This window comes from Furipterus horrens, unplaced genomic scaffold (genome assembly GCF_987537825.1).
Source record: "Furipterus horrens unplaced genomic scaffold, mFurHor1.1.pri manual_scaffold_4, whole genome shotgun sequence".
Lineage (NCBI taxonomy): Eukaryota > Metazoa > Chordata > Mammalia > Chiroptera > Furipteridae > Furipterus > Furipterus horrens.
The window spans coordinates 158,283,637-158,297,949 of record NW_028327174.1 but is presented as its reverse complement, the minus strand read 5'-3'; the positions used below and the strand labels follow the sequence as shown (position 1 = coordinate 158,297,949).

Below are 14,313 nucleotides of genomic sequence, written 5' to 3'. Positions count from 1 at the left end.
GGTTGGGGCAAGTATGAAAGGCAACCAGTCCATGTTTCTCTCTCAAATCGATGTTTCTCTCCCTCTCTTTCTCCCTCCTGTCTCCTCTCCAGGGTTCTTAATTATTCATGAGGACATAAAATTAATAACAGCTCCCAGTGGCCAAATACGTTCAATTAAGCTCCCTATTAGAAAAACTCAGAGTTCTTATTTTAATAATTGGTTATTTGGAAGATATTTTTAGCTGGCTGTACATTTTGCTGACTCCAAAAGTGAATTTTTCCAACCTGGCTATCTTGTTGTGAAAAACATCCAAGGACCATCTATCTAACAAGTATTCATCTGAGTACCTACCATGTGCTAGGAATTGTGGATCCAAAAATAATAGTCATAGCCCCTGCCTCCAAATTAGGTTCGTGGGTAAGATGCATATGATAAAGAGGTTCCAAGCAGAAAGTGGGGCACAAAGACACCCAGGTTTAGCTCTGCCTGTCAATAGAAGGGCAGAAGTGATGTCAGTGATGACCTCATCGAGAACATGACATTTAATTGGTCTTCAAAGGTATTAACCCAGCAGATGAAAGGTGAAGGAAGAGCAGAGATTTTAAAGATACAGAGGCATAAACAATATAGAAGCCTGGGCAAACAACAAGACCAGGCCTAGACTCTATCCCATAGTTAAGCAATAAAAAGCCGTAAAAAGATTTTAAAGAATAAATTAGTTTTAAAAAGTTGTACATGGAAGGTCACAGCAGCACTGTTGACAATAGACAAGGGTGGAAACAATTTAAATGTCCATCGATTAGTGAATATGTAAATAAAATATAGTATATCTACTATGTAGCAGAAAGAAAGAAGGAACTCCTGCCATTTGCAACAACATGGATGGAACTAGAGAGAATTATGCTTAGTGAAATAAGCCAGGCAAAGAAAGAAAAATACCATATGATATCACCCAATACAGGAAACTAAGGAACAACACAAACAAATGAACTAAATAGAACAAAGAGCAGAATAGCAGTCAATAGGGGGGAGGGGAGAGGGAAAGAAGGGGGATAAGTAAGGGAAGGGTTTAGTCAAAGAACATATGTAAATGACTCATGGACATGGACAATGGGGAGGGATATGATTGTGGGAGAAGGGGTGGGCTGGGTGGGGGAGAAAAATGGGGGAAAAATGGGACAACTGTGATTAAAAAACCAAAAAAAAAAAAAAAGGTGAACAGCCCTCCCCCAGGCTGTGGGCTGGAATTAGTGACTTGCTTCCAGTAACTAGGAAACAACCACAGAGATGGGTGTCACTTCAGAGATTAGGTTATAAACAAACTTCCCCTTTGGTCCCAGGAGCTCTCTTTCTCTCTCTTGAATCCCTTATCTGGGGAAGCCAGCTGTCGTGTCCTGGGGACACTCAGAGTGGCTGGGCAGGAGAGGGACCGAGGCCTGCCCACACTGTGTGAGCATGGGAACTGAACTTTGAGACCTGCCAACGGTGACAGGACTAGACTAGGAGAGGAGGCAGACCCTCCATCTTCCCAGTCAGGTCTTGAGATGACCCCAGCCAGCAGCTCAACTCCAGGCTGATGGGAGAGGCTGAGCTTTACCTAAATTCTCATCCAGGGCAAGTGAGCTAGTATCTTTGTTGGCTTTAAGCAAACATGTTGTTTTGAAGCAACAGACCCTTGGAGATCCTTGGAGTGCATGGAGGGCATGCCTATTTCTTTTTGCAGCTGTCTTGTATTCCATTGTCTGGACACAGCGTTGCTCATTCTAACCAGACCCCTGCTGATGGACACTGTCTATTTCATCTGTTGCCAAGCCTGCGCTCTTCAAACCAAGCTGCAATAAAAAGCTTGATAAATGTAAAAAATAAAATAAAATAAATAAAATAAAATATATCTGTACGATGAATGGATCATTATTCAGCCATAACAAGGAATGGAGTTCTCATGCATGCCACAATATGGGTGAACCTTGAAAACATCACGCTAAATGAAAAAAGATAGGCACAAAAGATCACATATAGTACATGTCCGTTTATATGCTCTATATTGAGAAAAGGCAAATTTATGGAGACAGAAAGCAAATTAGTGGTTACTGAGGGATGGCGGTAGGGGGAGGAATAGGGAATAACTGCTTCAAGGCTAATGGCTTTTCCTTTGGGTTGATAAGCATATTTTGGCACCAGATAGTGGTGACAGTTGTACAACATTACAAATGTAATAAATGACCCTAAATTGTATACTTTCAAATGGTGAATTTTATGTTAAATTACAAAACTAAAACAAAACAAGCAAAAAAGTTATAAAGTGAAAGTAAAAATTCTTCTCGACCTCCCCAACCCTTAAGTATTATTTAGGTTTTTAATTTTAATATGGCCTTCCAGAAATATGTTTTATGTGTCCATGGAGGGGGATGAAAGGTCATACTATATACTTTTTCTGTCAGTGTAAGTTGCTTGGGAACCTCAGGATTTTTAAATTCCTACATCATATGTAAGCCGAGAAGAAGTCACTTTAAATTAGATTTACCTTGTAATTGCTTTAGCATTGAAAGATTTTGTTTTTAAACTCATGAATCAATAGCTTGTCAACAAGTTTGGATTTTTAGGTGAGGTTTACTGAGGAAGGCTCACTCTGTCAAAACAGTTTTTAAAAACCAGTAACAGGCTGAGAAGAGAAAGAGCACTGGGACTATACAGACAGGTCCCACCCAGGTGATGCCATCCTCAGCTGGGCCATGCCAGGAAGATTTGGTAGGTATTCACTGGGAAATGGCTTGAGGTAATAGAGCATACATCACTCATGGGGGGAAAATTAGCATTTCACATGTAGAAGCACTAAGTTCAACAAGCAAAAGGTTTTGAAAAACAGATCTCAATGGGGAGGGGAGAAAGGGAAAAAATGGGACAACTGTAATAGCATAAACATTAAAATGTCATGCCTAGAATGTCTTTCTGGGGCATTTGGACCTTAGAGGCAATAGAGAGACACGTGGTTACAAAAGAGGAGATACATAATACTACATATGCTCCGAGAAAGAAACTGTCAGTAATGTGGAGGAGACATTAGAAGGGGGAAGAGAAAACATTTAGGAGCCTCCTGTAATATTTTAGGCAAGAGACAATGAATGGCTGGACAGAGCTGAAGCGGAGCTGCCTCCCATGCCCTAGGCTTGGTTAGAAACTACTCTGTCCAGCAGAGATTTCACGACCATGGCAGAACAAACTTGTCCAGGACACTGTATTTTGTCTGGAAGGTAAAATGCGGTGGCTGCTCCCTCTGGCGAAGAAAGCGTAAGACCTCTGTTCCTCATGTTTTTTATTGAGAAGGGTATGCATGGGAGATACAAGGTCAAAATTTATGAATCATCAATAGCTTTTAGGCGCTTGGATTACAGCTGACAATAACAGACTACAAGTACCAGTACAGAGGGCAGAGTGACCAGTCTGTGTCAGGGTCTATCAAAATCTTGACGCCACACTGGTATTAGGTGCAAGGTTTCATACATTTCTTACTAGAGATTGTTTTTACTTAACTAAGAGATAAGAAAAGCAGACCAAGTTCTAAAGCATAATAAGCATTCTTTAAATCCAATTCCCATGGAAACCTTCTGAATGGTTTTCGGTTATGTCTCCCCCACAGCCTTCTGGTGAGACTTAAAGACAAGCCGGGGGGTGGGCAAGTCAGGCTCACGGCCGGGCTTACAATTCCCTAAACCACAAGGAGCCGTACCCTACACAGAGCCAATGGCAACAGAAAGCGGTATGCACAAGGGTATCCCAGAGGAAAACTGGCTGGGTCTGACTCCTGATGTGGGTGCCTCAAAAGACACTGACAGTGTGGCCAGAAGGGAGAATGTAGAAATGGGAAAAGAGAAGGCTGCTAGCACTCCTTCAAAAAACAATATAATTCTTTGAAAAAGCAGTGTAACCAGTAGAGGTACTCTGGGCTACAATTAACAGAGATGCTGATAATGAAGTTATTATTGTACATTATCTCCCAAAAGAAGTCTGAAGGAAGTAAGTGGTTCTTGGGAGAGTTAACTATTCAGTTCAAAGAGCTTAGTGCCTCTAAAATCCTCTTAACTTTTTCCTCCTTGCCTCAAACAGTGGCAGAAGCAGCTTCACTCCTCACATGAGAGCATCTGAAAAAGAAATGACTTCCCTTCCCACATCTGTTTCTACTGATGAGGGAGAAAAATATTTCCCAGAAGCCTTAAGCTGACTTCCTGCATGTCAGAAAGTCATCACTGGCCACCCTGAGCTACCAGGAAGCAGAGAAAAGAAATATCCAGCAAATTGGATTATGATTACCAAGACAGGCTTACACTATGATATATCTGGGAGCCAAGTATATTACAGGAAGATCAAATTCGGATATGTTAAAAAGGAAGCCAGGGTTACAGCTGTTGAGTGGGTAACCAACAGTGCCTGCCATGAGCATTTTGAACAAAACAATTGCCTCCCAGAATATAGGAATGTACAAGATAAGAACATGATATTTGTGCATGAACATATGTTTCTAATGAAAGCCAATCTCTGATTTGGCAGCCTCAGAAGGGAGGTCTTTCCCCAAATTCTCTCTTCAAGTTCACAGGGTATTGTGAGGTCCTGAGCTTTGTGGGAAGATGGGTCTTCACCTGTCCAAGTAAAAGGAAAGGTTGACACAGAACCACTAAGATTTGTGATTTATACTTGAAAGCTCCTGGCAAAGCAAGATGGTGATGCAGTCTCAGATCCCAGGAGTTTGGGGAATTAAAGAAATTGACTTATTTCCTTCACCAGTGCTATTAAACCCATTTCTGAATGTCCAAGTCCTATCTATTCTTTAACGTTCAGCTCAGTTTTGGCTTTCTTCATCAAGCAGCTTTTCCTATCACCAGCCAATCTGTATCCCACCATATGAGTTAACATATTCAAAAACTTCTTTCCAACCCTGTCATCAAATCCAGTTGACCTAAATAGCTACCAGTTTTATCCACCTCTCTCCATCTCCATTGCTGATAATAACTGCTGATGTTTATTGGGCTTGTGCTACATGCAAGGCATTAACTTATGCATTTTACAATTATTAATTCATTTAATCCTTTCAACAGCCCTCTGAGGTAGACTATAGTAATAGTTTATATATGAGAAAACTTGGAAATAGAATTGTTAAGTAACTTGATCAAATTCACATAAGTTGTAATTGAGAGAAGCACACTTAAGAGTTCATATCTTAATTGATACACTACACTGCTTCTCTTTTAAACTGCAACCTACTTCACCTAAACTACCACAATAGGCTTCTATCTAATCTCCTCACCTGCACTCAACTCCTCTCCATCACATTCTTCATTCTAGCTAGAATGATCTTTTTAAAAATGAAAAATTTGGTCATTACACAATCTCTCCCACTATTCCCTATGCCCTCCAAGACCTTGTCCTGCGTACCTCTCCAGCCATACCTCCTAAAACTTTGAACTCTAACTACCTTGATGCTGTCATTCCTTCCTACCCCAGGGCCTTTGCACATGCTATTTCCTCTACTTAGAAGACACTTCCCCACCTCCAATCCTACCTGCCTTACCCACTTCGCTTCTATTCATCCTTAAGATCACAATTTAAGTGTCATTTCACACTCAGAAAGCCTTCTTTCCATCCCCATTTTCTATTAATGTATTATTAGGTATCAACCTCACAAAAACAGAGCAGAGATTGCATATTTTGTTCATCAATTTGTCTCCAGCAACGAGCCCAGACTTTGGCTCAGGAATCAGTCCACTTTTAATACATGTCTGAGGCTAAGCTCCCTTGTTAAACGTGCAAATCCTTTGAGGTCAGGGCCTAGGCCTCAGAAAGGTTGTCTGCTACAGTGAACAGAACATGGGCTTTGACCCATGTGAATTAAAAAGCCAGCTACATGACAATCTCTGAATGCATGATTTCTTGAGTCTCAACTTCCCCATCTGTAAGTGGGAATAATGACATTGTGAGGACTGAAAGAGATACTGAAAACAACGTGCTAGCCAACCTGGAAGCAAATGCTCTTTAGATCTTCCTTCTCAAATGTATCTTTCTGACCCAGCAAGTCAATGACATAAGCAATGAGGCTGCACAGCTAGGTCTGGTGACCTCCCCTTTCCCATATAGTTCATCCCAGTCTGTGGCTTTCTTCTCCATCAGTTGTCCTACATGGATGCCACCATGTGGAAATATGCAAAATGGCTGAAGTGAGCAACAGATAGAGAATTCACTAGGGGCAGAGGAAGGGAATGGAACAGAATGAACATGTATTCACTAAGTGCCAGGCATTTTCATATGTTATTTTATATAGTACTTAGAAAAGGAGACCTGATTCTACAAATAAGAAAATTGAGGCTCTGAAAGGTAAAGCATTTCTCTCCCATGGTCTCAGAGAAGATAAATGGTGAAGACTGGATTTGTTTCTCCACTGGACTTTCTCCTGCCACCCCAGCACATTATCTCCAAAATTATTCTCTTCCTTGCTCTTGCTTCCATATAGGTGTGCATTGAAAGACCCAAAGCATCTTTATGTATCCTTAAAGTCAAACTGACCCTGTGGCATGTGAAAAGAATCACGCAATTTAGTACTATTTGAGCACACAGTGTCGCAAGATTAATCAAATATCTGCAAATGAATTATACATGCTGAGATCTTTCTTTTGGAAAGCTACATGACACTTGAGTAGAAAAACTAACTTTGAATTCAAAATGCCCAATACTACAATGTTGTCTAGAGAATTAATTTTAATTAACCTAATTTTGAATGAGCTTTAATTAATGGTTTACAAGTACTGAGTCATTACCATTCTCTGGGCCTAAATGAAGTTATATGAAATAAGAGATGAGGTCTAGAAGGGAGAGGGAGAAGGTCAGAGGAAGTTATTGTCAGGTAGCCTTGCTCTGAGAAATCACCCGGAGACCATTCTAGAATTAAACAATGGATTTATTGAGGGAAAAGGGGGAGGGGGTTGGAAGGAAGAGAAAACTCCTGGACCAACTCAAGGGCTCATAGGAGCAAGGGAAGTGGGAATGGAGACTCCTGCTCCACCTCCAGGGCCTGTATGAGTCCCCTGCCTGTGCATCTGCAGGCATTGTCTCCACACTTTGCCAAACATACATTTTGGTTAGTGTAAGCTTACCCATTAACACATTAAGCAGGTTATTTACATCTCCCTGCTTTCTCCCCACCAGGCCAGTCAATATATCATGTTAGGTCCATCAACATTTCTTCCAGGAACAAGCAAAGTCTATTTTTATTTCCTATGGTTGGGGCTTGTTCCAGGTTAATTTGCACATAGTTCATTTGCATACATCAAAAGTTCAGGTGGTCGGTCCCGCTGCCACCATGTTCTGATAGTTATGTCCTCTCTCTCTGAGATACTATCCCAGACCTGAGCTTGAAGTGGAAAACTAAGCTCCCAAGGGCCCACACAACTGGTTCCATCACACAACCTATACACTATGGTTACCCAATATGCAATCTACCCACTACCTGTGTTGAAATCTCCTGGGACTTTTGTTGGAATGCCACTTCCTGGGGCCCACACCAGACCTACAGGTTCAGATTCTCTGAGGATAATGCCCTGGAATCAACATTTTAACAAGCACCTCTAGATGTTTCTAATTCATTCCAAGGTTTGAGAACAGCTTTCAGAGCTCAGTAAAAATGTAAAGATCATGATGATTCTTCATACTTATTTATTTCAATGAGGATATCATTTTCTGTTTAGAATCTTGAAATTTTTTGTGTAAATAAGATATTTATGTCCACAACTCTGAAGGCAAGGCATTCTCACTTTCAAAATGAGGGACATCAAGCCTTGACATATATACAACACATCTTCCCTTTATACAAAGCCAGAAATCAAGTACTTTGCACCTAGGAGCATGGTAGTAAACAGTTATCAATTCAATGATTAGGGCATTTTATATCATAAATTGAAACCACTTGATTAACTCACCTTTGTATTCAATCTCTAGTTAATTTTATCTTGTAGGGAAATGGCATTTTTCTAAATTTATTACCTCAATATGTTCCTCAGTTAGGAATAGACTTTCTGACTCAACTACTAATTGCATATTCGGGACACTCTTATTCTTTTTCTGTACAACACCTAGCAAAACTAATTTTTTTTAGGTAAATTACTTCTTTTACTTACTCTTCTCCATTGGTTAAAGTCAGTCCTCAACTCACTCTCTTGTCTGTTATCCTACCAATTAAAATTCTGGTGCTCACTTAGGTAGCACATATTCTAAAATTGGAATGATATAGAGAAGATTAGCATGACCCCTGAGCAAGGATGACACACAAATTTGTTAAGTGTTTCATATTTTAATCAAGTGGACTTAACTGATATATACAGAACCTTTCACCCCAAAGAAGCAAAATATGTTTTTCTTTTCCAGGTGGATATGGAATATTTTCAAAGATAGACCGTATGGTAGTATAAAAAACAAACCTAGACAAATTAAAGGAAATTAAAATCATATCAAGGATGTGCTCAGATCACAATAATTTGAAACTAGAAACCAATCTCAAGGAAAAACATTTTAAAACATTCAAATACATGAAGACTAAATAACATGTTATTAAATAATAAATGGGTCAACAATGAGATCGAGGAAAAAATTTTTAAAAATCTGGAAACAAATGAAAATGCACACACAACAACCCAAAACTTACGGGACATAGCAAAGGCAGTCCTGAGATGGAAGTTCATAGCAATACATGCATACCTAAAGAAGATAGAAAAATCTCAAATAAACAATCGAACCTAATACCCACAAGAACTAGAGAAACAGCAACAAACAAAGCCCAGAGTAGAAGGAAGGAAATAATCAAGATTAGAGTAGAATTAAATGACATAGCGATGAAAAGAATAATTCAAAGGATCAATAAATCCAAGTGCTCATTCTTTGAAAAGATAAACAAAATGGACAAACTTTTAACCAGACTCACCAAGAAAAAAAGAGAGAGGACCAACCTAAATAAAATCAGAAATGGAAGAGAAGAAGGTATAACCGGTACAGCAGAAATACAAAGGACTGTAAGAAATTACTATGAACAAATATAAGCCAAGAAATTGGACAACCTGGACAAAATTGAAAATTTCTAGAAATACACAATCTTCCAAAAATGAATCAAGAGAAGCAGAAAGCCTGAATAGACTGATAACAACTAGTAAACTTTAAGTAGTAATAAAAAAAACTCCCAGCACAGAAAAGCCATGGACTAGGTGGCTTCACAGGTGAATTTTACCAAACATTTAAGGGAAAACTATATCCTATCCTTCTCAAACTCTTCCCAAAAATTCAAGAAGAGGGAAGACTCCCAAACTCTTCTTGTGATGCCAGTATCATCCCAATTCCATGAACACAGACCTTAAAATGTTCAATAAAATATTAGCAATCTGGATTCAAAAATACATTAAAAAGATCATACACCATGATCAAATGGCATTCATCCCAGGGATGTAAGGATGATACAATATTCACAAATCAATAAACGTAATACACCACATAAATAAAATGAAGGACAAAAATCACATGATCATATCAATAGAGGCTGAAAAAGCCCTTGATATAAAATCTAGCACCCATTTATGATAAAAACATTTAGCAAAATGGAAGTAGAGGGAGTATACCTTAACATAATAAAGGCCATATATGAGAAACCTACCAATAACATTATACTCAGTGGGCAAAAACAAAAAGTTTACCCTTTAAGATCAGGAACAAGACAAGGGTGTCCACTTTCACCACAATTATTCAACACAGTACTGATAGTTCTAGCCACAGCAATCAGATAAGAAAAATAATTAAAAGGCATCTAAATTGGAAAGGAGGAAGTAAAACTCTCATTATTCCCAGATGACATGATAGTGTGCATAGACAACCTTACAGTCTCTACCAAAAAAAAAAAAAAAATCTACTCATCCTAATAAGTGAATTTGGCAAAAAGGTAGGATACAAAGTCAATATTCAGAAATCAAGGACATTTTTGCACACCAACAAAGAAATATAAGATAGGGAAACTTGTGGGGGGGATCCCATTTACTATAGCAACAAGAAAAATTAATTACCTAGGAATAAATTTAACCAAGGAGGTAAAAGACCTGTACTCGGAAAATTATAGAACACTGAAGAGAGAAATTAAGGAAGATACAGATATAATGGAAGCATATACCATGTTCATGGACTGGAAGAATGAGCATCATTAAAATGTTTGTACTATCCAAAACAACCTACAGATTCAATGCAATTTCTAGTAAAATGGCATATTTCATAGTTCTAGAACAAATATTCCAAAAATTTATATGGAACCCAAAAAGACCCCAAATAACCTCAGCAATCTTAAGAAAGAACAACAAAGTAGGAGGGATCACAATACTTGATATCAAATTATACTGTAAGGCCACTGCAATTAAAACAGTCTGGAACTGGCATAAGAGCACACACAGATCAATGGAACAGAGTAGAGAACTCAGGAATAAACCCAAGTCTTATGGTCAATTAATAATTGACAATGGGGGTATGAGCATACAATGAAGTAAAGATAGCCTCATCAATAAATGGCATTGGGAGAACTGAACTGATACATGCAAAAAAATGAAACTAGATCACCAACTTACACCATACACTAGAATAAACTCAAAATGAATAAAAGACTTAAATATAAGTCATGATACCATAAAAGTCCTAGAGGAAAATAGGGAGGAAAATTTCAGATAACCCACATGGCAATATTTTTGCTGATATATCTCCTGGGGCAAGGGAAATAAAGGAAAAAATAAACAAATGGGACTACACCAAACTAAAAAGCTTCTGCATGGCTTAAAAAAAAAAAAAAAGAATCATCAATATGAAAAAAGAACCAAGTATATGGGAGAACATATTTGCCAATGATACATCAGACAAGGGTTTGAGCTCCAAAATATATAAAGAACTCATATGACTCAACAAGAGGAGGACAAACAATCCAATTAAAAAATGGGCAAAAGACCTGAACAGACACTACTCCAATAAGGACATACAAATGGTACATAGATATATGAAAAGATGCTCAACATCACTAACCATCAGAGAGATGCAAATTAAAACCACAATGAGATATCATCTCACACATGTCAGAATGGCCATCATTAATAAATCCACAAACAACAAGTGCTGGTGAGGATGTGGAGAAAAAGGGACCCTAGTGCATTGTTGGTGGGAATGCAGACTGGTGCAGCCACTATGGAAAACAGTATAGAATTTCCTCAAAAAAACTGAAAATGGAACTGCCTTTTGACCCAATGATTCTGCTGCTGGGAATATACCCTAAGAATCCCGAATCACCAATTCAGAAGAACCTATGCACCCCTATATTCATAGCAGCGTTACTTACAATAGCCAAGTGCTGGAAACATCTGAAGTGCCCACTAGTAAATGAGTGAACCAAAAAACTGTGGTACATTTACACAATGGAATACTATGCAGCAGAAAGAAATGAGGAACTCCTACCATTTGTGACAGCATGGATGGTACTGGAGAATATTATGCTAAGTGAAAAAAGCCAGTTGGTGAAAGAAATATCATATGATCTCACCTATAAGAGGAACCTAATGAACAAAATAAACTAATGCACAAAATACAACCACAGGCATGGAAACAAGGAAGAGACTGACAGTGACCAGATGGGAGAGGGGAGGGGGAGAAAAGGAGAAGAAGGGGAAGGGTTCAGACAAGGAACAAGTATAAAGGACCCGTGGACAACAAGGTGGGAAATAAATGTGGTGGCAGGCGGTGGGATGGGCAGAGGAGGGCAAAGGGTGGAAAATTGGGACAACGGTATAGAAAAACAATAAAAATGATTTAAAATATATTAAAAATTCTGGATATGGGAAATTAATTTGTATAAAGAGTCCCGAGTTGAACAGCTCCTTGTGGTTAGGCAAACACCTTTGATATTTCCCCAGTTTAGCAATCTCTGTTCCTTTGCTTCTTGGGACTTGCTTTGGGCCTAAGTGTTCCCTGAAACTTTGGGGTTCAAGTACACAGGCAATAAGTCATCAATCTTAGGGTTTATGAGAGTCTCATAATTTAGAGGAGCCCTGAGAGTTGATCATCTTGGAAACACAAGAGCAAGCTCCCTAAATACGCCCAGAGAGTATTTTTTAAGCACCACAAGAAAACAAGGTTTAGTTACCTCCAAATGCAAGAGTCACGATTCAAAACTGTCACTGACTCGGAAGAATCTTTAGTCAGAAAAAATAGCTTCAAGCTGACAAGTCACAGTACCTGTACTTTTTGCTAACCAAACTGGTGAGGGAGGGAAAGCTCAAAAATATCCCATCCCCATCTCTACCTTCTTCTTCTAAAAGTGAAATGCCTTTCACTTATCAAATTGGCCAGGCCACTCCTGATGGAGTTACCACCGATGACTATGGAACAGTAAATATTAGACATTCAGTTACCCGTGTCACCTGTAGAAATCCTGATTTTGGAAAAGGAAGTGTAGAGGACACATTCATAGAAGACATTTTGCACCTTAAAATGGAGCTGTTTGCGTTGATGCAAATGGCTATGGGTGTGTATTGGGGGAGTGGGGTGGGTAATTTCTCTCAGACTATCCTTTCTAGCATTACAAGCTGACTAATTTGAATTATTATCAGTAAGTACATTGTCTGTTGAATGATCACATGAATGAAATCAATATTTTGCTTATTCAATGCGTGTAAAGAACTAAACAACGCTGATCAAATTTCCCTCCTCTGTTATTCCTTTCACAGTAAATGTACGTAGTGCCTAGCCTGTGCCAGGCACTGTGCCAGGCGCCAGATATGCAAAGATGATTGAAGCAAGGTTTAGTCTATTAATGATCTCTCAAGATTTGCGAGGGTATAGCCCTGCTCCCCCTTCCACTACAGCCCGGACGGCTGTCGAACCAACGGCTCGCGGCTTCTGGGATCCCGGGCTTCTGGGAGCACGTTACTCCCAAGCCAGCCCAGGAACCTAACGCCAGGATTCTTCCTGCGGTCCCCGGCAGCCAAGCACTCAAGTTCAACTCCGGAGCCGCGGCACTCGCTGTGCACCAAGCGAACTCGGGGCTCGCAGGGCACTGCGTTAGATTCCTTTCACCTGCCCGTCCGCCCGTCGGGCTGCGCCAGACCCCGCGCCCACTTACTTTGCCGCTGTCGCTCACGCCCAGGAGATGATCCCGCAGGACCTCCATGGGGCAGGTCCAAGTGGCGTGAACGAACGTCCCTCGGAAGATGTGCGCCAGGGAAGGCATCCGGGCGGCACACATTGTCAGCGGCCGAGAGCTGCGCGGGGTCCGCGGGCCAAGAAGAGCGCCCCAGGTGCAGGCGCTGCGAGGGCTCCTGCGACTGCGGGTGGCTGCTGAATGGGCACTAGCTCTGGTGTGGCCCTGGCCCTGCTTTCCCCAGCAATCACCTACCCCCGTGCAGGCCGCGCCCAGCGGCTGGCTCCGTGCCTCCTCGATGCCGATAGGATTTTCCTCTCTGGAGTTAGCTCCCCGCTCCCGTGGGTGTGGTCTTTAATCACCTCCTACGTGGCAGTTCTTTTAATCCGTGGTGGTTTGACTGTCACCCACCAAGGGAACGGGAAATGAAGGAAGGAACTGGAGGAGTCAGGATTCCAGCCCAGACCTTGAATTAGTCACCAAATTTGCTTTTGCTGTCTGTTCCCCAAGTTCCTCCACCTTTCTTTAGTTGGCACACCTGGAGTTGCATCTATTTTCTCTGTCCTTTAACTTCTTCGGGCTCTTTGTGGCCAAACCCGGGACTCTTCAACCTTTAGCACCCTCAGGGCCTGAACTGGCACAAGTTCAGCCATGAGTGAAAGGTCATTTAGGGCTGCCAACCTAACAGACAAATTTCATTTCCAGCTTCTTCCAGCTGCAGAATGTGTCCTAACCAGATGTTTTGGAAGAATGTCTTACAGAATTACTGGGGGTCCCACCACTGGAGGTTAATCTGGACCCAAAAGTACCTCTCTTTACTGTGAAGTCATTATTTTGGCCCTTCTGTTTATCCACAAACAATTCCCATTAATTTTTTTCTCATACCTAAATTAATTTCTTAGATTTATTTTCAATTGTACAGGGGAGAAAATTAAATACTCAAGCCAACTAGCTAGGAATGGCAGTGTGACATGGCTTAGTGAAAAAAACTCTGGGTTAGGAACCATGAGACTATGGTCAACGCAGGTAGGCCTCAGCATCCTTAACATCCTCATTTGTGAAAATGGAACTTGGACTGGGCGCTTGCTAAGACTGCTTCTAGTTTAGTATTCCTGCCCTACACTGTACCCACAAAGTCCTTGACTAAG

At 40.5% G+C, this 14,313-nt stretch overlaps 1 protein-coding gene and 1 non-coding gene across 2 annotated transcripts in view; one reads left to right on the top strand and one right to left on the bottom strand.

Annotated features, from left to right (window-relative positions):
- The window catches only part of GDA (guanine deaminase), an 89,400-nt gene extending 75,980 nt beyond the window's left edge, over positions 1-13,420 (bottom strand). Inside the window, exon 1 of the mRNA XM_090274174.1 lies at positions 13,148-13,420. Within this exon, the coding sequence (XP_090130300.1) occupies positions 13,148-13,270 (123 nt within the window). The 5' untranslated portion in view covers positions 13,271-13,420. The remainder of the gene's footprint in view (positions 1-13,147) is intronic.
- Positions 8,211-8,317, top strand: LOC150013157 (U6 spliceosomal RNA). The gene has a single exon (XR_016510879.1). It is a non-coding gene; the product is annotated as a U6 spliceosomal RNA (small nuclear RNA).
- Positions 13,421-14,313: the final 893 nt, after the last annotated feature.